The 21592-nt window shown below is 38.8% G+C and overlaps 1 protein-coding gene across 2 annotated transcripts in view; it reads right to left on the reverse strand.

Moving 5' to 3' along the window:
* The window catches only part of UVSSA (UV stimulated scaffold protein A), a 60374-nt gene extending 40930 nt beyond the window's left edge, over positions 1–19444 (reverse strand). Inside the window, exons 1-6 of one of the 2 annotated variants that reach the window (XM_026112735.2) lie at positions 19095–19444; positions 18480–18810; positions 13396–13516; positions 11794–12228; positions 10583–10692; positions 9777–9905 (exon numbers count right to left, since the gene is read on the reverse strand). In XM_026112735.2, coding sequence (XP_025968520.2) covers positions 9777–9905; positions 10583–10692; positions 11794–12228; positions 13396–13516; positions 18480–18810; positions 19095–19192 — 1224 coding nt within the window. In that variant the 5' untranslated portion in view covers positions 19193–19444. The remainder of the gene's footprint in view (positions 1–9776; positions 9906–10582; positions 10693–11793; positions 12229–13395; positions 13517–18479; positions 18811–19094) is intronic. The other variant, XM_026112736.2, reaches the window with a different exon arrangement.
* Between the last annotated feature and the right edge of the window lie 2148 nt (positions 19445–21592).

A 21592-nucleotide genomic window follows, 5' to 3' on the forward strand; every position in this document is an offset into this window, starting at 1 on the left:
CCTGAGCCTGATTTTTCCTTTGATGACTGCAGCGCAAGGAAAACGTAAACTACTAAAAGAGCCATATTTATAGGGATCTCCCCCACACACACTCCCTCCCCTTTGCTCCATGATTTGGGCATAAATTCAAATCCAGATGACTACAAATTAGATATGTAGCCTAGGCAAACCACATTTTATGCTTACTAATAAAAGTATCACCACTCATTCTATTTGTAGTTGCTCAACAGCACACAGGCTACTTAGGCAATCTGACTCTTATTTGGAAATGCACTTCTTGTATTATTTCATAACTCTCAAAAGTCAGCAAAAATGCTTAAAGAGTTGCAGTCCAATAATTTGCCAAAGCATTATGCTGGCGAATGGGCGTATCTTGCTGCAAACTGCTTTAGCAATATAAGTTGCTCATCCAACCAGGTTTTTTTAAGGCACTACATTAGCCAGACATGGTCTGCGAGTATTGTCACAGTTCCAGAGATACTGGTCTGAGGATCACTCTAGCCTTGTGCCAGAGCTCTCCCCTTTCAACCCACTGGTAAGCAGAGCTTGGACATTCAGGCTGAAGGGTCAATCGCCATGAGGCATAATGCTCACAATCTGTCTCTCTCTGCTTTACTGGCTGCAGAAACTTTTGTCTCTAAACCATATCGAGCTCAAGATCTACTGCTGTGGCATGTTAAAGCTGCCAGACACTTTAAAAAACCTTGGATCCAAGTGAATCATGATCCAGATGAAACAATTATGTCCAATATATCTATGTACTAGCATGTGCATTTGTAGTTTCATAACTGTACATTCAAACTACAGTTTTGTATAGTTCATACAGTTTCATAACTGGTACATTTAACAAAAATGTCATCTCTAGAAGATATTGCAAAGCAAGTTTAGTACTTCTGTAGCCGTGACCACTCAAGTGCTTTTTCTTCCATTATTTGGCTCAGATCCTCAGATGCCTTTTGTACCTCACTACTTGGGCACCTACCATCAACCAACATCAAATGTAGTTGGTTGGGTAAATATTCCTAAACCTTTAAACAAAGTACATTAGAAAAACAAAGCTCTTTTTTGTAATCCCAACTTTTTATAAAATAAATACCACATTCAGTGGGGTGTGTAATAGTTTCACTTAAACCACCCAAGGTCTCCAAGTCTAATAATGTCTTTCCTTTCTATGCACCTCAGAGAGCTAAAACAGAAGTCTGCTGCCCTTCAATATTAAAGCTAAAGTTCTCAAACATAACAAAAATTACAGTTCATACAAATTTTATGCTGACCATCTACATTTGGTACCTATACTTAATCTGTATCATCAGAAATAATTGTGTAATGTGTTAGTCCTTTAAATGTTTGTGTAATATTTCCAAATTATAAAAAAAAAAGAAAAAGAAAAAGCTGCATCTTACTTTTAGGTTCCTTACTTCTGTACAGGAATGTACATCTCCCACATAGTTACGGTACCTACTGCAGGCACTACACCTTATTACACAGTAAAAAAAGAATATATTTTAACAGAGCAGTATTTTCACTCAATGTTTTTTCACCCAGTTTTTCATTCACATTGGGAGAAGAGCTAACCGTATCTCACTCCATCAATTTTGGAGTCCTCTGATTAAGTAAAGATTCAACTTCACAATCAGATCTGCATCCCCTGAATCTATGCTGTTACTGAAAGGGACAGTCTCACTATCTGGGCTTAATGCTCATACCAAAATCTTTTTTCTAGGTTAGGTTTCAGCCCACTCACATCCCCACAGCCACAGGAGCTCTACTGCTGGTGCAAAGGAGGCAATGGGATTCATCAGGGAGGAAACAGAGACACGGCTGCCCCTTTTGACTGCTGCCCACATTTAGATGATCTTTAAACCAACCATAAAAACATGGCCAAAATATATGAGCTGCTTCCCTGTTCAGCTCCCACAAAGTAGTACAACAGCAACCTGTGCAAAACCAACCTGCCTATTAAAAAGTGGATTTGGCATCTATGTGACAGCCTAAGAAATACCTGATGGAGTTTCATTTTTATGGCTTCAAGAACTGCAGAACAGAGGAAGCCATTTTACAAAAGCAGCAGCAAACAAAATAGTGTTGCACCCATTACCTTTAGCTGGAAAACCAAACTTATTTTCTTCTTGAATCATGGATAAACAGGAGTAAGGAAACTTGGAAGCGCATTCACAATTTTTCATTCATCTTGACATAAATAGGAAAGATTTGCAGGTTTAAAGGCTGGGGTAGGATCAGACCACTGAAGCTACAGAACCAACAAGCCAAGTGACACAAAATCTTGTTTACAGTCCATGCTCAGACAGGAATGTACTTATTCCAGAGCAGAGTTCAAGAGATGTTTCCTATTCCTAGAAGCAGCAGGAAAACCCTCATTTTCGTCACCAGATAAGTAAGCAGCTATCATAGAGCCACTCTCATGGCTGCAAGATTACTTGAATGCTCACTATGCTTCAACTACCTGTCCCTCCTTCTCCTTTTCTGACTAGGCATTTTCTTCTACCCACTGTCCCTGGTGCACAAGTCTAGATGAAATTGTTCAAAGCAGCTGTTTAAGGCTGCAGTGGGATCCACAACTGGTTGTATCCATTCCTGGCCAAAAAGCTGTTTTACAGTCTGATAACTCAAAGATCATCAACCAAAAATACCTGTTTCTTTCCCCCTTCACAGAGAAACCTTTAGGTTTTCCAGTGCTTTCCAGCTCGTCCAAGTCATTTATGACATGATGAACCATATTTTCATGACCCCCTGAAAGACTTTAAGGGATATTTTGAATTATTTAATTCCCTTGTGACTCAGAGGCCTATATATGGTAATAGCTAAGTTTTAGAGTTGAGAAAAAAAATCTCATTACTAGTTATGCTCATTAAATTTTTAGGAAATGCGATTTTTATCCAAAATGTGGTATAACAAGATTCCTATTAGTGCTCATTCATGCAAAAAGGTTCTTCTGCATTTGATTACCACTATTGTTTAGACTATCCCAAACTCATGCTACTAAAACTTTGTATCCACCACCAGTGGCTGTGTTTTATTACATATTTTGCACACACATATGCCATAAAATCAGCAACTAAACTGCAGTTTACTTTAATTATCACTTTTATGAACAAACTTACAATTACACACTTCTAAAAAAATATTTCAGATGCTATGTTTTTAACAGCTGGGTATTTGCATCAATTAAATAAACCTAATTTATTACAGGCAACAACTCAACAAAATATTCTATGCAAGAGCCACATGAGCTTAAGTATTTTCCTCATTGTGGATTTTAGGAACACAGATAACATTAGATGTGTATATATTTACTTTAATATTATTGCATCGACTAAATTTAAATGACTTACTATAATAAATTCTCTTGGCAGTGTTCCAAGCCTGAATATTTTTCCTTTCCTTTTTTATAAATAAGCTTTTTGCAGTCTACCTGCACTTAACTTCACAAACATATTTTATTCACTTCAATACATTCTTTCCCCATATAAGTTAGGATGGATAAAGAGCAGGTTTGCATCTAGTAACTACAGAGCACACATTGCTCAGTATTCACGGATGAATCAAGGGAGATGACCCTTCAGCCTGGTAAACTTAAATACTTAACATAAGGGTTAACTTCAGATGATAGAGACATCCTACTTTATTTTCCATGCTATTAGAAGAGCTCCAAATTGCATTGTGCGACCTGCGAATCAGATAGGAATCAGAGGTCGTCACAGTGACAACTTTAAAAATTCACAACTACATTTGCATAACAAGATATTTTTTAATAACTGTGCAACAGCAGCAGGCTCCATACCCAATGCAAAGCATAAAATATACCATAGCAAGATTCCGTTCTGTAAAAGAAAAAAATTAAAAATAAACCACACTAGCTGATCAAACACTGTGACAAGAGAATATTGCTTTGAGTGTTAATTTTACAGTGTTTTCTTTTTTGCTAGTCCTACATTCTGGTAAGACTTACAAAAATAGAAAAGCTTCTTTTTCTGAAAAGTGATTAAGAACAAAGAAAAAAAAAGGAGCTTCACAGAAATAATTACTATATGAGGGTTAAAACAGGGGAGGAGGGAAGAGGAAGCATAAGCAAACACCTCTTCTGTATGACTTATTTAACAGTTTGTGTTTACTTTTGCAGTTATGGTTGACCCGGCTTTTTTGATAAATATCAGCTAGACAAAAAAAAAAAAAAAACAAAGATGCCTCAGCTATTTTGATCAAACTAACGCTATTAAACTTCATTTATTCTGAACATATTATATGCTAATGATGTATACAACGTGAAAAAGGCCATCTTAAAGCATAATAGCGATTTAATTATCAAACATAAAAATATTTCTATTGATTTTTAGAAGACATACTAACAATCAACATTAACTTACTATACAATCTCAACATTAAAAACATGGGTTTCAGAGGGCAACTTTGTTAAGAGTTGGGGCAGGGAGGTTGTGTGCAATTTAAAAGCATCACCTGGGGGAAAGACTTCTTTTACAAAGATGTCTCTCTTGCTCCTTGGTCTGAGCATATTCTAGCAGATGTGGGTTAAGGCATGGTGAGGGATCACTAGGGACAATGATTTCCCCCCCCAGAACCAACTTCTCTAAAAAGAAAAAAAAAGAAAGAACGGAGAAAATGAGTGCAAGAAACTCTGTTACACAAAATAGAAAGCAAGCAGCTGAACTGGATTCTCTATGGCTATAGAAGGATGCAGAAAGAAAAAGCAATACAGCCTCTACTTTTGATTGAAAATTCAAGTGCAGCTTTTTTTTTTTTTTGTTAAGCAGATACTGAAAGACAGACTTTAAAAAAGAGCTAAATTAAAAAATAATTAGGTAGAAATAACTCATTAACAGTGATAAAATACCAAGCTGTAGTTGAAGATATGGGGAGGAAGAAAAAAAAAAAAAAAAAAGAAAAAAAATCAGGAATATTCTTGCAGCCAAGTAATTGGCAGAGCTCTTGGCTTAATTTATTGCATATTAACATTTTTATCTTTTTATGTCTTAAAATAGTTTAAGACAAAATTATCATCAGCAAATATTTAATTTGTAAACATCATTTGTAACAACCATCTGAAATTATACTTTCAGAAATAACCGAGTTGTATTGCAGTAGGGGTTAGGGATCAGATCGGAGATCAGGTTCTGGACTATGCAAGGAGAACCTGCTTCAAACCTAATTATTAATGGCATTACTGAATTCAACCAGATGGTTCACATGGATAAAATTAAGCACATGCATAAATCAGGATCCAAGTCCACACTGAGATATGACAGCAGATAAGGAAAGGTGAAACACAAGGTAATTAGGAAAGTTAATGGAAAAATATATATATTCCTGGCTGATGGTATAACTTGAAGTTAAAAATTCAAAATGTTACAAGCCTGTTAAATAATCACTTCACTGACAGGCAAACGGGCTAAATGTTTCTTACATTATATTGCCTACTACCTTCTATTTGGTCAAGTTTTAGTCAGCTTGAGTACTACACCTTCTACTGCTTCCCAAAGGCAATTACATAAAAGATAAATAATGCTCTCAACATAAAAAATAAAGCTAATGAGCTACATTTCTATTAATAACGTGATAACTTTAAGTATTATCCTAATCCTTTATGGAAGTAATGTATATGAAACAGCGTGCAGGACTTTTAAAATAGAGCACATGTTTGTCCTCTTGACTTTTAAAATTGCAATATCATTTGGGTCTAATCAATTGCAAAGCAGACACTAAAGGAGAACAAAATGTTTAAAATCTAGTATTTTAAGAAATGGGGAAGACATGAACAAAAGAAACTATTTCCAACCGGGAGACAGTTGTGTTTTTTCTTTTTTTTTTTTTTTTTTAAGGAACATTTCAGCCATAAGCAATTTATTCTTACAAAAGAGTTAAACCTTTGAAAACAGGAATTTCTATTACAAACACCAATCTCAGCCAATAACTACAATAATACTGCTACAATAATTCATCTAAATAGAGTCAAGAACTAACTTATTAAAGTCTTTCTAATGTAGTGCTGGTGTAGCGTAGTGTAGGTTTACCTGGAAACATATACAGACTGAGATGATAGCTGGCTTTGCATAAAGGTGGTGTGGAGAAAAATGTCAGGCATGCAGTGTGCACTCCCTCTACTGGACACTGAGATTATCCTGAATAGGCATAAGAGAAAGAAAGTGGTATGTCCAAGCATCCAAGTACCATGAAATAAGAGCCTCTTTATAGCTTCTGCGGTCTGTCCCCAGATTCTGCTAGAATTTAGATTCAGATGAAAATGGATTTCAAAACTCTTGTTTATATTCTTGAAATACTTTTCCTGTCAGAAACCAACATCTAATTCATTTCCCAAACAAGCATTTAACTACGGTGAACATAACTTGTGTAAGCACACAAAAATTCATTCTTACCGTTGACCAGCACAGTGAGACTGTCACTGCCTGTCCACCTCCCACCCCTTTAAAAAATAAAAACTCCAGAAAAAATGTGTTGCAACTTTTGGTCTGCTGGGGAGATACATTAACTCCCATCTGCAGATGGGATATATTAACATTTATAAAATCCATCCCAAGGGACTTGTTTCTAGATGCTTAAAGGACAACCTTTGTCATTCTTTTCCCTCTCCTCGCATGGCTCCAGATAGAGAAGACAGCAGAAGCACGCCACAGCCAGCACAGTTTAACTGTTACCTACAAACGATAAACCCTCCTTATAATTAAGTCTTTCTGATGGTTTGAGTTCTTCACTGTCATGGAGTAGATAAAAGAGGTGGTTATATCTGATGTCACTATAAACCATTTCATACTGTAAGATACAGTTAAAGTGCTTCACTGCATAAAGTTTTGTGCTTTCATAAAATTGCTGTAGTTCAGAAAGCAGCAAGGCCTTACATTTTTTCTGTAAGGATAAAGGCAAAAAAACATCAGAGAAAATATTTTGTGTTCATTTTCTAACATGCTCTAATTGCATAAGGATACTGCCTGGTAGACTAGTGCTGCATCATCTAGAAAGCAGAATGAGAGGCCATGAAAAGCAGCAAGGTGGTAGTTGCCAAAAGCAGCATGAACTTTGATCTACAACTTCCTGTAATAACCAAATAATTCTGTGAAGAACAGGCCAGGTAACCACTGACTTCTTCCTCCTAATGTAACATATCCAGCTACATTACTGGCATATTCATATGCACGTGTACCTCGGCTCAACCCAGCTAAACAACAGTACCCATGGCACGTGGCTGTGACAAGGAACTTCAGGACCTTTCTCCTTCTAATCGGCAATTCAAATCTTTCCTGGGTTGAGAAGTATAGTATTATCCTTAGAGTTAGTAGTAACAAATCTCTTCCAGTTCCACTGTACAATCTCTCACTAAAACCTTTTCTTTATCAACTTTCTTGATCTCAATCTGTGGGTGGGTAAAGCCCTTCCTTTCCTCCTCTCCATCAAACTGAAACCTCTGAGAGGGCATTCTAGTGCAAGAGCTAGGACAGAAAGGAAACAAAGCACAGAACAAAGATGAAAATGGGGAAAATTAGAGACCACGGGAGCACAAAGAAAAAGCAGAAAAGCAGAAAGGCTAAGGAGACTGGGCAGGCAACATTTCCAAGTTCCTACTTTTCTGCTTTGTATTTGCCAATAAGATAAAACCGCACTCTCACTGAAGGTAAGGCATGCCTGTGGTGCGGGATCATAATTACACTCAAAGAAATGTGCAGGTATACAAACAATTCACCTTTATGTTCTCCAGTTAACAACTTGTGTACTTCAGATTGCAATCACCAGTTGCCAAGCAAACTGATATCAAATGTCAAAATATCCAGGCCTGTCACAGATAACTATAACCCAGCCAAGTTACACAGGACCTTCTGCACTCAGACGCTTTATTTATTCCCTCGCTCCAATTATTAAGTGCCCTCCTTTGTTTCTACATATGTTCATCTCTACACACATGCAGGTACAGCACTCAAGTGAGCTAACAAATAATATTTGTAATACACTGAGCTCTGAAACGATAGGATGGCTGTGAGACAGCGCTCTGAAGGAGAGATTATAAGTAATTCTATTGGCTCTAAAAATACAGAAGATACTGTTATATGATAGCAAGACTTTGGCGTGGCAAGAACTATAATTCCAATGACACAAACACGTACAGACAGAAGCAACTATACATACTGCAAGCAGCAACACTGAATTAAAGAGGAATCAGGTGCAGTGTTTCATATGCTGACATGTAAATATTTGATGGATGGGGATTTAATAATCAAGGTCTAGAGGCACTGTTTCTTATTTTGTTCTATTGGTCTCTGATTTTGCTGTGTTCTTAAGTTTCAACCAAGTCACCTGACACACGTGAATAAAAGACATTTTACACAGTTTCTTCCTGCAGCACAAAGCTGTCTTTCTTCAGGTTATAAGTTTAAAGTAATTCAACAGTAAAACCAAATTTGGGTATTTTCTACAAAAAGAAAAATAAGAATAAATTGTATATAGTTTCAATGAATAAATTACATACCTCAACCTGCATTGTTTCATTTTGTATGTCTTTGTGAGCACTGTTATGTATTTTCCTTCTTTTGTAATGGTGGAGTTTATTAGGTGTTAACCGTATATAAACACACACACAGAAAAATCAAGGCTTACATGTCATTTATATCTTGCAAGAAATATAGCAACCCATATTCCATGCAGAGGACCAGCAAATGAAGTCCTGTCAAGCAAATGGCAGGAATGACAGCAGATGTCTGGATTCCTTCATAGCTGGTTGCGTAACGGTAGCGCGCATATTTCACTGAAGAAAAAAACCCCTCTGACAAGACAGTCTTTCAGTACTTTTCATTCAGAGTTGGCATTTCTGACTGTTGTGGTACATCAGTAACATTACGATGATGCACCAGATTAATCTTAATAAATGTTCATTTGCACAATGAAAGCAAGTCTCAAACACTCAGTCAGGGCTAAACGAGGCTACTACACTTTAGTCCAAGATGCAACGACCAGATCAAATTCTTGCAATCCAGTCAGAAGCTAGCATTTACTCTGGACCCTGACCCAAAACATTTATTTTCATGTCAAGCTACACAGCAACCCTGGTTGCAACCAACAGAAATAAGTGTTCTTATTAAGCTCTGCTGCTTTAGTGTATAAACAAACCATAAACTCCTTTTGTGGATTTGAATAATGCATTTGATCTTTCAGCCTCAGCTTACTCAGAATTTAATATCCTCAATTTTACCTGTTTTACAAAAACTGTCATAGGAATCTAATCTTTGTGAAATATTTTGACATTTTAAAACTTTATATAACGACTAAGTCTTATAAGAAGTCCACAATCACATCATCTGTTCACTACAGAGAGTGAATGCTATAAAGCAAAGAGTATTTCCCCAAATTGTGAGGCACTAGTATAAGTTAGCGTGTTGTAAAAGAACAAGAATAATACCAACATTTACTGAGAAATATGTATCTACACAAAATAAGCTGAGTACATAACAACGTTTCACATGAAGAGTAAATAAAATCTGAACTTAACCACTTCTCTATATAAGCCAGCACTGTTATTGTTTTATATGTTTTTGTCTGATAACCAGACCCCAGACACTATATATGTGTTAGTTCAACTTTCCCGAGTGAAGCTATAACCAGCTGAATTAGTGTATGTATCGGTTAAGCTTGTTGAGAAGTTTGTGGGATTAAGGCTTAAGAGAAAGTGCATTTTTTGTATACAAGCTAAGAATTAATAACAGTCCTCTCTAGGATTAAAAAGAAAAAAAAAATCTCACCACTTTTCTTTTCCTCTCCTTAATGGAAATGTTCATTTCCTTATATTTCTTCATAGCACTCTCCAGTTTATTCTTGAGATCAATGGCACATCTTAGCCGATCATCGTTTACTCCCGCTCTGGTAAATAACTGTAAAGCAAGAAATCCACATTCTTACTCTTTTTCCTAGACACTAGAGACAAAAAATATTCTTCTTCCATTTTTAATGGAACACTGTCACAAATTCCTTTACTGTATAAGTAAAAATCAGTGAATCCAATCCACATCTTTCACCAGCTAGAATATAAAAGCCAATAGTAACAACTAAAGACAAATAAAGAATGAACAGCTGCTATAAACAACTCCCTTTCAGAGTGTCATTTAGTACGCCAAATTCCATGCATGAGGCTCCTGAGCAGTACTACCAACTAACACAGAGGACAAAGTGTTTTTCTGACACACGCATGTCTGACAAACAAACTCATTTTTACTTTAAGCCTTTTGTGAAAAAGCTGTATTTTCTGAGACATCTGTTTTAAAACAAATAAATACATAAACAAACAAAAATACCAAAAAACTTAAGTACTGCTGTAGGTAGTACACCTATGCTGAGAGCCACCAAAGAAGTTATGCAGCTCCTGTACTCTCATCTTATCTACCTCTATTAAATCAGCTACCTTTTCTATTTGTATCAGTGTTTCTTCAACTTCATTTCAAGTTCAACTTTGTTCTTCAAGTTTGTTTTTCTGCCCCTTGCCCTCAAGCTTTACCATCCCTTGCTCCTCCATCTTTTTGTAAGAAATGAGGAAATCGGCTCTTTATCCCACCTGAATCCAGGACTGCACAGTAGGCAAGAACTTATTTCTAAGGAGTCTGTGAGCATCCATGATGTTGTTTATTATGGCTGTATTATCTTCATTCTCATGTACTTTTATATCTGTTCAAAACAAAAAAAAAAGGGTTAGTACACGGGGTTTACAGTGTCCTCTACAAGAGCTAAAGAGGCTACACGGAAAAAGTATATATGAATCTTTCTAGTATATTTGATCACTTCAGGGAAGGTTACAGACATCAGAGTGTTACTGTGTTCAGTACTAATTATTAATCGGAAGAAAAGATGAAAAGCTTTCATTCACTGAAGACAGAAAGAATGGCTAAATCCTCAGCAGGAATCACTAAATAAACCAAAGGCAAGTGAAGTGTTATTATTTACATTATATGGGCCTCATTGTACCAGCTTCTGCATATTCAGTACGAAACAGTCCCTGCCATCAATGCCAATAGGGACTTGATTGTCAAAGAAGCAAGTATGCCACCACCCAAGCAAAAATGGAACTGTTCATCTATTAGTCATTCATAACCCCTGCAGATGCAGTTCCAATTTCTGTTGTCTGCAAGCACAGAAGTAGGTACCTGTCTTACTGGCTGTTTGCACATAAAATTCTACTAGGACAGCATTTGTAAGACACTTCACTTAGATTATCAAATCACAGCCTACGCTGATTTTTCTACAGGTAACTCATATTAGCAAAGTTATATAAAAAGGTATAATCATGAACCTTACAATTCCCCTAGCAAAACTCTGCTTCTTGCTTCTTGCAAGCTGTCAACAAGAAGAAAAAAATTGAAAAAACTGCCAATTTTAAGATATTTAAATTAGTACCTTATATCCCTATAGAGAGAGAGAAAGCAGTGAGTCACGAAGCACATGGAAAACGAAACCATATACTGTAAACAGACTGTAAATTTTTTAAGACAGGAAACTCATCTTATTACTGGTACCATGAAGTGCTGTAATACATTTATAACTAATACAAAAGCTTAATCTTAAAAGTTGATCAATAAAGTCGGTAAAGAACGTATAAGGCAACCCAAACCTAAGAATGGATACTAGATGAAGCAGAAGTAGAAGAGAATTCCAAAATAAATCAAAATGGTGTCCAGAAGCCCCAAGCATTACAGTCATAGAAAGACGCAATGACAAACCACTTCAGACAAAGACTCTCTCCAGCTATCTGTGAAAAACTGTTCCAGGTACCTGTGGAGATTTCAAGGTCTAGAGTATATTTATGAGAAATAAGTCCATGGTTCCTAACAAAAGTTTGGTAATCATCATCATTGAGAGCAGGGACACCAGATCCAAGTTCTGAGTGAGTGCCTCCATCTAATTCTTTTTGCTCCAGCTTCTCCTGCTCCTCACTCAACTCTTCATTTCTACCAGTTTTAACACACTGAGAAACAGAAAGAAGGTCCTTGCTGCAGCACGGCTGTTCATCATCCACACGTCCAAAATAAGATGGGTGAAGTGCTATCTGGGAGGATGAGGGGGATGCAGGTTTGTCCTCATTAGCAATCGTTTGTTTGTTGGGTTCCAGTTCTGTGTCATTCACAGTGAAGTCAAAAGGATCTGGCATTAGAAGTTGGAAACAGTTTTCCATCTCTGTCAGTGTGTCAGCAATTTCCTGAGACATTTCTATTAGGAAATAATTATTTTAGAATATTGTTAAACAATGTAAAATGCGAATGTCTCTGGAGCAGATACAGATTTACAAAACAAATCTAGCTGCCAAAGGGATAATCCATTTATCTGGTGATCAATAGTATTGTTCTATACATACTTCCCTCCACTCCAGAAATTATCTTGATAAAAGTGACAATACTACCTTAAGCAGGAAATCTAGCATTTCCTGAGCAAGAAATTTAGAACTAGTGTTCGTCCTTTTCCTATTCGCCCTAAAATGTAATTATTTATCAAAAAGGACTGAAATAGTTCATAAACTTTCAAATAGAACAAGGTTCAGTGAGGATATTCTCAGTGATGTTGGTGGGTACTCATCCTACAGCCATGGATGTTACAATTGTTTCTTGGTGTACCCATGAACATAAACTATAGCTGAAAGAGATACTACAAATAAAAATGACTTTAAGAAGGTTAAACTTCTTTAAAATTCCACCCTCGTGCATGAAAACATTCACAGCATGCAGCATAAACACAGACACACATGCATACATTGCATAAACCAAAGCAATTTCATTAAATAATGCTTTGTAACTGCAACATAGTAGACTCCCTTTCTCTGTTCTTCTTCCATATTCAGAAATAGCGTTGCTGTATACATACTGCTTAGAGATTCAGCCCCCAATTAGACACACTTTTTAAGCAGTATTATGATACTTCTCATTAAACCTCAACACCACATCAAGGATTTCAGTGCAAACCAGTGCCCATACTTCTGAAACTTGATAACGGTATACACTATATAATTCAGTTTATCAGTCAGCAAGTTATTGAGAAGTCTGTGCCCAGTCATGGACACAAGAATTAATCCACTGGCTCCAAAAGGTATCTTGATATGCTCAGTCATGCATTCCTACTTTATTCAATAAAGGTCTGGCCTGTAACTCAGCATTTTTTTTTTTTAAATCCCTTCATAGTACCTGAGCTCACAGGACTGTCACTTGTTTTCTCTAATATTCCTTAAGTGACAGAGGGTCAAGCATAACATATGTACTATTGCCCCCTTCTATGGTCAGCCTGGATAACCTGGACAGCTACTTTCTTGGAATTTGCTTTATATAACTTTATAAAAAGTGCTTTAATAACAAACAAAAAACCCCCCAAAGTACCAAGATATTTCACCTGCCATTTCTTTTTCAGCTCTTTTGGCTTTTTCTTTGTAAATGTTATCCAATCGTTTTTGCTTCTCCTCTTCCCTCTTCCTTTCAGCCAGGGTTCTGGCACTCACATCTTGAAAATCCACCTAAGGAGGAAATGGGGGGGGGGAGAAGAAGTGTAGCACTCCTTGTGAGAAATATATAGAAAACCCATTTCCTAAGATCCTTATCTGTGGTGAAAAATCCGCTAACATCAGTGATCAGCCAGAAGCTCAGCAGTACTTGCTTTCATCTCTTCTCCTGGAATCAATAATACGGTAATTCTTAAGGAGTTTTTACTTCTACTAAATAAGGAACTGCTGAGAATCAATGGCTTTCATAAAGAAAACACAAGGCAGAAGAAAAAAAAATGTTTACATTTCCACATCTAAATTGTAAGAATAAACTAGGCTCTGGGAGACGTCGGTCACAGCATCAGAGACATAAGGTTGGGTGGGGGAAAGGCACTACACAGGGTAACTATTCATATTATATGAAAGCATTGTACTAGGTCTACTTTCAATAAGGAAATTTAGGAACATTTGTAATCACTATGAGCACACACACATCACTTACTGAACAACTTCATAAGCAAGCAAAGTAGTAGAAAAGGCATCCAAACTCATTATAAGACTAAATTTTGAATTTCATAACTAAACTTTCTGGATTTGGGGATTGAGGGAAAGGTTGTATTTTAGTCTCATTTCACCTTCTTATGACTAAAATACAAACAGAAATGCAAGTGAGTCAAGTTGCTGTTTCTTAAAATATTTGCAGTGGGGTTTTTCAGTTCATTCATAAAAGGGCTTGAAAATGTAAATATTTTTCACTTCTATCTTAAGGAAAAAAACTTGAAATATGTTATTGCATAAGCAAACCCCTTCAAAAAGGAAAAACCTTGACTGTTACACATGATTTCATTTTGAATGCTACCACATAACTTTCATTAACCTCAATACACATTATGCTGAGTAAACCCATACTTCAGGACCATTCTGCTAAAGAAGTCTACAGTCTCTCTGGTGCTATGTCTATATTATAATAAAGAGAAATCTTCAATGGATGCTTGGGTTGTTCGACAAGAAAGTTTATCAAAATACAGTACTGGTTCCCAGATACTGACATGCCATTTCAACATTTTGGAGCCATGTAAGTAAAACAGTGAATTGAAATCTCACTAACAAGGTAGCGGCCCATATGGTGTTGAGATTATCATCAGTATGACAAATAGGTCTCGCTTTCTATTTAGTCCTAGGAAATCTTTTCTGTAATACGTACATGGACTTACTAGCCACAGGTCAAGTTAACCAAGTACATCCTAAAACTAAAATTTGCTTATTTCGTGCACAATCAAGTATTTTTGTTGCTCTCTCTTCTCAATTTTAGTGAAACATTTTCATATTTGTTTAGCATTAAGCAAGTAGGTAATGCCATTAAATACAATGGAAGCTAAAAAACAAATGCTTGAACTTGGGCTTAACTAAAGTGTGATACTATACGCATGTTCCCATATGCTCAACACTTCCTATAGCATGCAACAAGGCTTAAGGTGTTCACAAACAGTATGTAAACATTTTACGGATGAATGGTATACCTAAAAGCCTCTAGGAGTAAAAGGCTACTTCACTTTTCACAGAAACCGACATGGAGAGTCTCCCCCAGTTTAGGAAGAGACACGCACTTACCAATCTCTCTTTTTATCAGGAAGATGGGGAAAGGTAAAGCTGATTTCACAACCTACAGCAGCACTTGGATACCCATGGTGATTTTTTTTTTTGGTTTTCAGCATCTCATTTTTCTACCAAGTTTGCATAGCTCTCCACACAGTTGCAGGAGAAACAAATCCTTCCAAAGATGCACCACTACGTTAAATACAAAGCAATATCAACCACAAAAATGGAACAAAGATATTGAATCCAGAAACTACAAGCCAGTGTTCCTAGGCAGTCAGATTTGGACTGCACAGCAAACCAGGGATACCTAGAGCTGCTTAAATCACAGCTTCCTCCTCGGATCAGAATACCTATGGCAGAGCCACTTGCCCATTCCTTTCCTTTCTTTGTCCCAACAGGACCGGCCATGTGCTGCTCTGTCACCCGGCTATATTCTGTTTCATGCTTCAGCACTTAGCCAGGAGCTTCCCTTACATCTGCCACATCATTATCGTTTCCCACTGATAATAAAAACTCATCTCACATACTAGATATACATCACCATGCACATCTACAGCACACAGAAAGCTCCGAGCTGCCCAAAAAACAGCACACTCTCCACTTATAGGAGCGTGGCACTGTCAGAGGAACTGGGGACCTGAGTTACAGCTGTGCGCAGCGACTCACTGTGTCAGCACTAACTCAGAAACTTGGTCAGAATGCGTCTAACTTCATTTAGGTGACATTGACAGAGACTAGATTTGTTCTTTTGCCTGTGTATTGGTACAGGCTATATGAAGCTTTTTATCAATGGTCTGTAATTTTAGAACCAGATGCAAAAGAGGTGCAAACAATTCTTCTTGATTTAAACGGTGTACGTACTGAGCCTAGGCAACAAAAGGTAGAGAACTTTGGGGAGCATATTGGAGCACAGCAGTTGTATACTTTATTTTCACCTATTAAAATCCTGTTCCCCTCCTGCCACAGCTCACTCCATAAAACTCACCTATGCTTTCTTAAAACAAAGAAACAAACAAACAAACAAAATAGTATTATTCTAGTGAACTATCCAAATATGCAAACATTTGGAAACATTTGAAATCAGTTTTTTACTTTGATATAGGAATTAAAACAAATTGTTTTCAGGTATACTGAAATATTCTTTGTTCTCAAAGTCAAGCATTTATATAACTCAGACCTACTAATGACAAAACAGCAAGCAGCTCTCTGGCTTTACATCCTAAAAGGACAGCAGTACACTAAACCACTATAGCAAGAATAGCTTTAGACACCAGTTGTCATATTTTGACCAAGTGTTTAGAAGGTGATTTTGGTGAAGATAATCTGAAAGAAACAGAGATGTTGGTAACACACCTCTTGGACTGCCCCATGGCATTGTGCCAAATCTGTAATACAGAATGACAGATGTCTTTTGCTTGAAGAAAGTCAGAATGCCTCCTCCCACATCTCTTGGTTGCTTCTTGCACTTCACGTATTTAACCCGCAGGAAGCAGGTTAGGTCTGGTGGCTAAGAGTTATCAAACTAGATTAAACTGTTTCTAAAAGTACTAATGTTTCTAAAAGTATTCAAATTCAGCTGCTGCAGAAAACAGTACAGTCAACCTTGCAGAGTGGCCTAGTATCACAAAGGTACAACGTAACCATCCAGTCATGACTGAGGAGCAGCCATTAGCCACAGGAGTCCAAGCAAACATGTCAATCTTCAGAAGACTCCTCATGTACTTGTGCATCCAATCCGATAAATCTGTGTGTTATGTACTAATGATTTGTTTTAGGTTTTTGGTTTCTTTTTCATTAAATAATAGAGTAAGCGAGGATTCAAAGACAATTATCTCTTTGTGAGAAAATGCCAAAACTCCAATAAAAGAATCACAATATAATAAATAATACAAATAGGGTAGATTATTAGCTAAATACGAAAACAGAACAACAGAAATGTCTCAACATACCAAGAATATCAATATTCTTTGATCTACTGTTAAGAACATTGAGCACCTGTCCTTCTGAAGAGAAACAAAACCTGTAAGTTTATTTCAAGCACAGTGTTATCCTAGACAGCGTGCATGCTAGAGTAGTGTTACCAATTTCACTGCTCCATTTCAGAAGAGATACTAAAGCAGAAGAGTGATCAAAACATAGTATAATTACAGGCCTAGAAGGGAGGCCTAAATAGTGTTTACATACAAGAAATTTCTCTTTAATTAAACTTCTCGTACGGCACAAAATGACACCACATTTGAGGGGGGCTAGTATGTACACATATTGTCTTTGTTGGGCAGTGAAAAGAAGCCAGAACTAGATAGTGCAGTACAGAAATAAGGCCATTTTAAACTTCCAGAGAAAGACTTTAAACTGAGGTAAGTCTCAGCTATTAAGTGTCATTTCCTTTCTAAAAAGGCTACACTTTGGGGCTTGAGATAAGCATTTGTGGGTGAAAGCCTATCTTGCACTATCTGAGCTAGACTAGGTGAACAATGTTTTTGCACCCTGAAAAAAAGGTTGAGTGCAGCTCTTGGTACAACCTGGGGGTTTTATTTAGCTCCTTTACCACACTAGCAGATGAACAAAAAATCTCCTCCAATGTGTAATCTACTCCTCTGATGTGGATCTGTCCTTTATGGTTTCGCCTAGTATTCTATCACTTTAAAAACAATTCATTTCCCATCACCACCCTGCAATCTACAGTCTCTCCATTATAGTTCAGTCCCTTCCACAAATACTTACTGTTCTACTGCTGTCAGATTGCAGCTTAATTTGGAGATTCAGACAGCCCTTTTTCCTCACCTCAGCTAGCTGGCCGGTACTTAAGAGAACACTAAAGCGCGGCAAATTTAATTGCTAAACCATAAGTTGCATACATAGGATAGTGAAGAAAAAAAAATAAATCACAGAAAACAGTTCAGCATTCTGAGTGAAGTACTGGCTCATAACAAAAAGATATCTGCTTCAACAGTACTAAAAAGCTTAGCTCGTTTTCTGGCCAGCACTACAGTACGATGTTTGTGTATACTGCGAACTGCCTAAGCTTTCCTCAAGCTAAGATTAGTTTTGCCAGCAAGTTGATGGAAACAAGACAACATTTTTCTAAAAAGCATCTGAAGTTCAGAAAACTTTTAGAAAATACTCTATTAAGACTAGTTAAGGCCTACTTCTTGAAGAGCTTTAAACCTCTGCTCTAAGGTGAACAGTTTTGCTTCATGTAAGGGTTATCACCATAAATCCAAGGAAGAGCGTATAAGTTTGGGGTTTGCTTTTTAAAGACCATGGTCAAGGGGGTGACTCTTAAAGACAGTGCTTTGTTTCCAAGAGTTTTCCTTTTAGATTTATTGATTTGACTTTAAACATCACCTAGAGATCATTACCTAAAAATGCAAACCAAAGTAAAAATGCAGAGTACCTTCTTATTCTGCTTTAAAAAGTGGTATCCCAGAGAAAGCTTCTTGTAGGCCTCTCCGTATTTCTCATGCCAGTCTTGTACTGCCTTAATGGCTGCTCTTCTCAGCTTTTGTGCCACCTCTTTGGGTGGGGGAAGAGGCTGCTCATGGTCTATCCCAACTGTGAACTCCAAGAACTCTTGGAAGTTGGAAATAATTAACGTCCGGAACTGATGCGAGCGGGTAAACAACTCATGCACAATCTGGAAAGCCGAGAAGCGTATCTCAGCGTGCTCCTCGTTAAGCCGGGTCATCAGCAGATGATAGGCATGGCCGATGTGTTCATCTGAAGACCTGGGGAAAAAAAAATACAGGTTTTACTAAAAAAGTGTTATCACACACACACACAGGCACAAACAATTTTTTTTATTTTTAAACCAACAGCCTCAGTGCTGCCAGCAATGCAATGTATTGCTAACTCGGGAGACTCCAGGGCAGCCTCCACGGCACCTGCTGCCTGGGGCCGAACAGCGCAGCTTCGGGGCAAGGAGTCAAGGCCCGGCCCGGCCCAGCCCCCGCGGCCCGTAGCGCGGCCCCCCGCCCCCCCGGGTGGCCAGGGCCGGCGGAGAAGCCCGTACTTGCAGATTTTCTTCAGCTCCCTCATTCTGCCCGGCTCCAGCTGCTGCTCCCCCGACGTGGTGAGCTCCTCCACCAGCTCGGCAAGGCGCTGGTCCATCTCCGACCCTCCGCAGCCGTCGACTGGGCCGCGCCGGGCGCCGCCGCTGCTCCAACGGCCGCTCGCCTCAGGGGCCGCCCCAACCGTCGTTCAGCTCAGCGGCCACCCCCACCCCCCACCGTGCGGGGAGTGGTACCTTCCTTTCTCCCCCCCCGCCGCGGCACCTACCACCGCTCCTAACACCCCCCACCGCCACCTCCTGCACTGCGTCCGCTCCTGCGCGGTGACGCCCCAGTGACGTCACACGAGCGAGGGCCGGGGAAGGCCTTAAAGGGGCCGCGCCTCGCTTGGCGGGGGGGTGGTGGTTAATGCCTCGCCCCCCCTCCCCCCGCTGGTGGGGTGCCGAGGCGCGGCGCCATTTTGTCCGGGAGGAGTAGCCGCGCCGCGTCGAAGGCGCAGTGTGCGCCACCAAAATCATACCCCTACTCCAAGAAAAAAAAAAAAAAAAAAAAAAAAAAAGTCAAAAAGGCAGTTTTTGCTGCAAACGACAACCTACACCCACGCGGGCAGCAGCCTGAAGGTTTGGCCGCTCTGCTGTGAAAGAAACGGCCCCGAGCGCGGCTCTCTGTGCCCATGAGGCTGCTCCATGCGACGTGACCAATGCCTCGCGTTTTAATTCTGGTATTTGTTGCTGTCACTTGTTTGGAGGTATGATTAGTTTAATGTAGAGGGGGCAATGATTCTCTCGCCAGCCCCAAACACGGGGCGCGGGGCCATGACACGGACATTCGTGTATTAAACACATTCCTGAGCTGGCCTTGGCATCAAACCACGAGCCTCCCTCTTCTCCCCAGGTTCCTCTTTAAAAAGTGAATATGGAGGAATTAAAGCAAAGGAGGCCGGAAACCCAGTCACTGCCTTGGGAGGTGAATTTTGGTTTGGCTTCCGGTGAGGTGCACAAGGAATTTACTCTTTGGGGAAGTTCCTCCACTTTGCAGGACCTCAAAATTAGGCGGGTTTTGGAAAATTTTACAGATGAGAGGATTGTTAATGGTGTAGCCCTAATGAAATGCTATGCCTTGTATAAGTGAGGTATGCCTGGGAGGGAAGAGAACGGTGAATAAAACCCAGTTATGCGGTCTTTCAAGGGAGCTATTAGAGTGTAACTGTGTTTATGTGATACCTTCCACTTGAGAACCTCAAACCTACCATTATAGCTAACCCATCACCATATGGAGGGACAAGTTAATGTACCTACTGTCTAAAATGATGTTAATCTAGTTTAGAAAAGCGAACTATTCTGTTTTCAGAAGGGCTGAGCGTGCATGCTGCTGAGCTCAGCAGAATGCAAAGGCGCTTGATATCACTAAAAAATAATGTATACTTAGTGACTTTTTAATAGAAGTCTGTCAGGTGGCAAGGCAGAAGCTCCCAGGATCTGCAGGCCAGCCTGCCTCCCTGCACTTCTATCAAGCAAGGTGTTATCAATCCACAGACAACAGTCACTGTTAAAACGTTGCTTGTTTTAATTAAGGCTTGTACATGCTGAACTGAATACAATCATAGGAAAAATGAATTCTTAAATTGTAATACTCACAGGCTCCCGTCAGCTGTTTAAGTCTCCATCCGCATTCGTACCCCAATCTGTAAACACAATGCAAGTGTAAAACCTTCTCCCCCCAAGCCCCATGGGCTGCAACATCTTTTATACTGGTTATGGCTAGTAAGGCCATCAGAATTCCAAATAAGAGAAAACGTGGGTAAATATGTCCCTATTTTTGGAAGACAGCTGCAAGCTTCATGACAGAATATCATAGGTTCACTTTTCCTCTGCCTTTCCTTTCTGTACAAGTCACGCACACAACTTTCTGATCTTTTCCCTCGTTGTGTTTTGATGCATTGTAACCATAGTTGCAGCAGCAGGTGGGTACCCATTGCAGTGATCCAAGGTACTTTGATGATGTACTACACACATTAAGTGAAAGCCATCAGGAACCAAATAGTGAGGGGTTAGAGAATACTGAGAAAGAGATTAACATAGATGAAAGAAAAAAGAAGGCTGAAAATCTGATCTGTAATATCCTATGGATTCTTACTATAATTCTGTCCTGTGGTTTTTCCTCTTCACATCCAGAGGTGCCAAGTGAGATTTTAAAACCAGGAAGACTGAAAACTTCTGCTTTAAACTATGGGGTTAAATTTAAGTCAAGTCACCAAATGAGGGGTCTCAAAGGGTCTTCTCATATAGACAGATCATTCCATAATTACTAAGTGTAACACCTCTGAAACAGCCAGTACTAGTCAGCATCACAAAGTCCCTAGACTGGATAAACCAGCACCATGACGCAATGTGAACTTCCCGTGCCTCTTTCATAAGACTCGTGCACAAGTGAAGCCTTCCCATGTCCATTCAGTGACACAGAGCCCTGCAGCTCCTTGCTAAGTGCACAGCCACGTTTG

The sequence above is a fragment of the Dromaius novaehollandiae genome, chromosome 4 (assembly GCF_036370855.1).
Source record: "Dromaius novaehollandiae isolate bDroNov1 chromosome 4, bDroNov1.hap1, whole genome shotgun sequence".
Lineage (NCBI taxonomy): Eukaryota > Metazoa > Chordata > Aves > Casuariiformes > Dromaiidae > Dromaius > Dromaius novaehollandiae.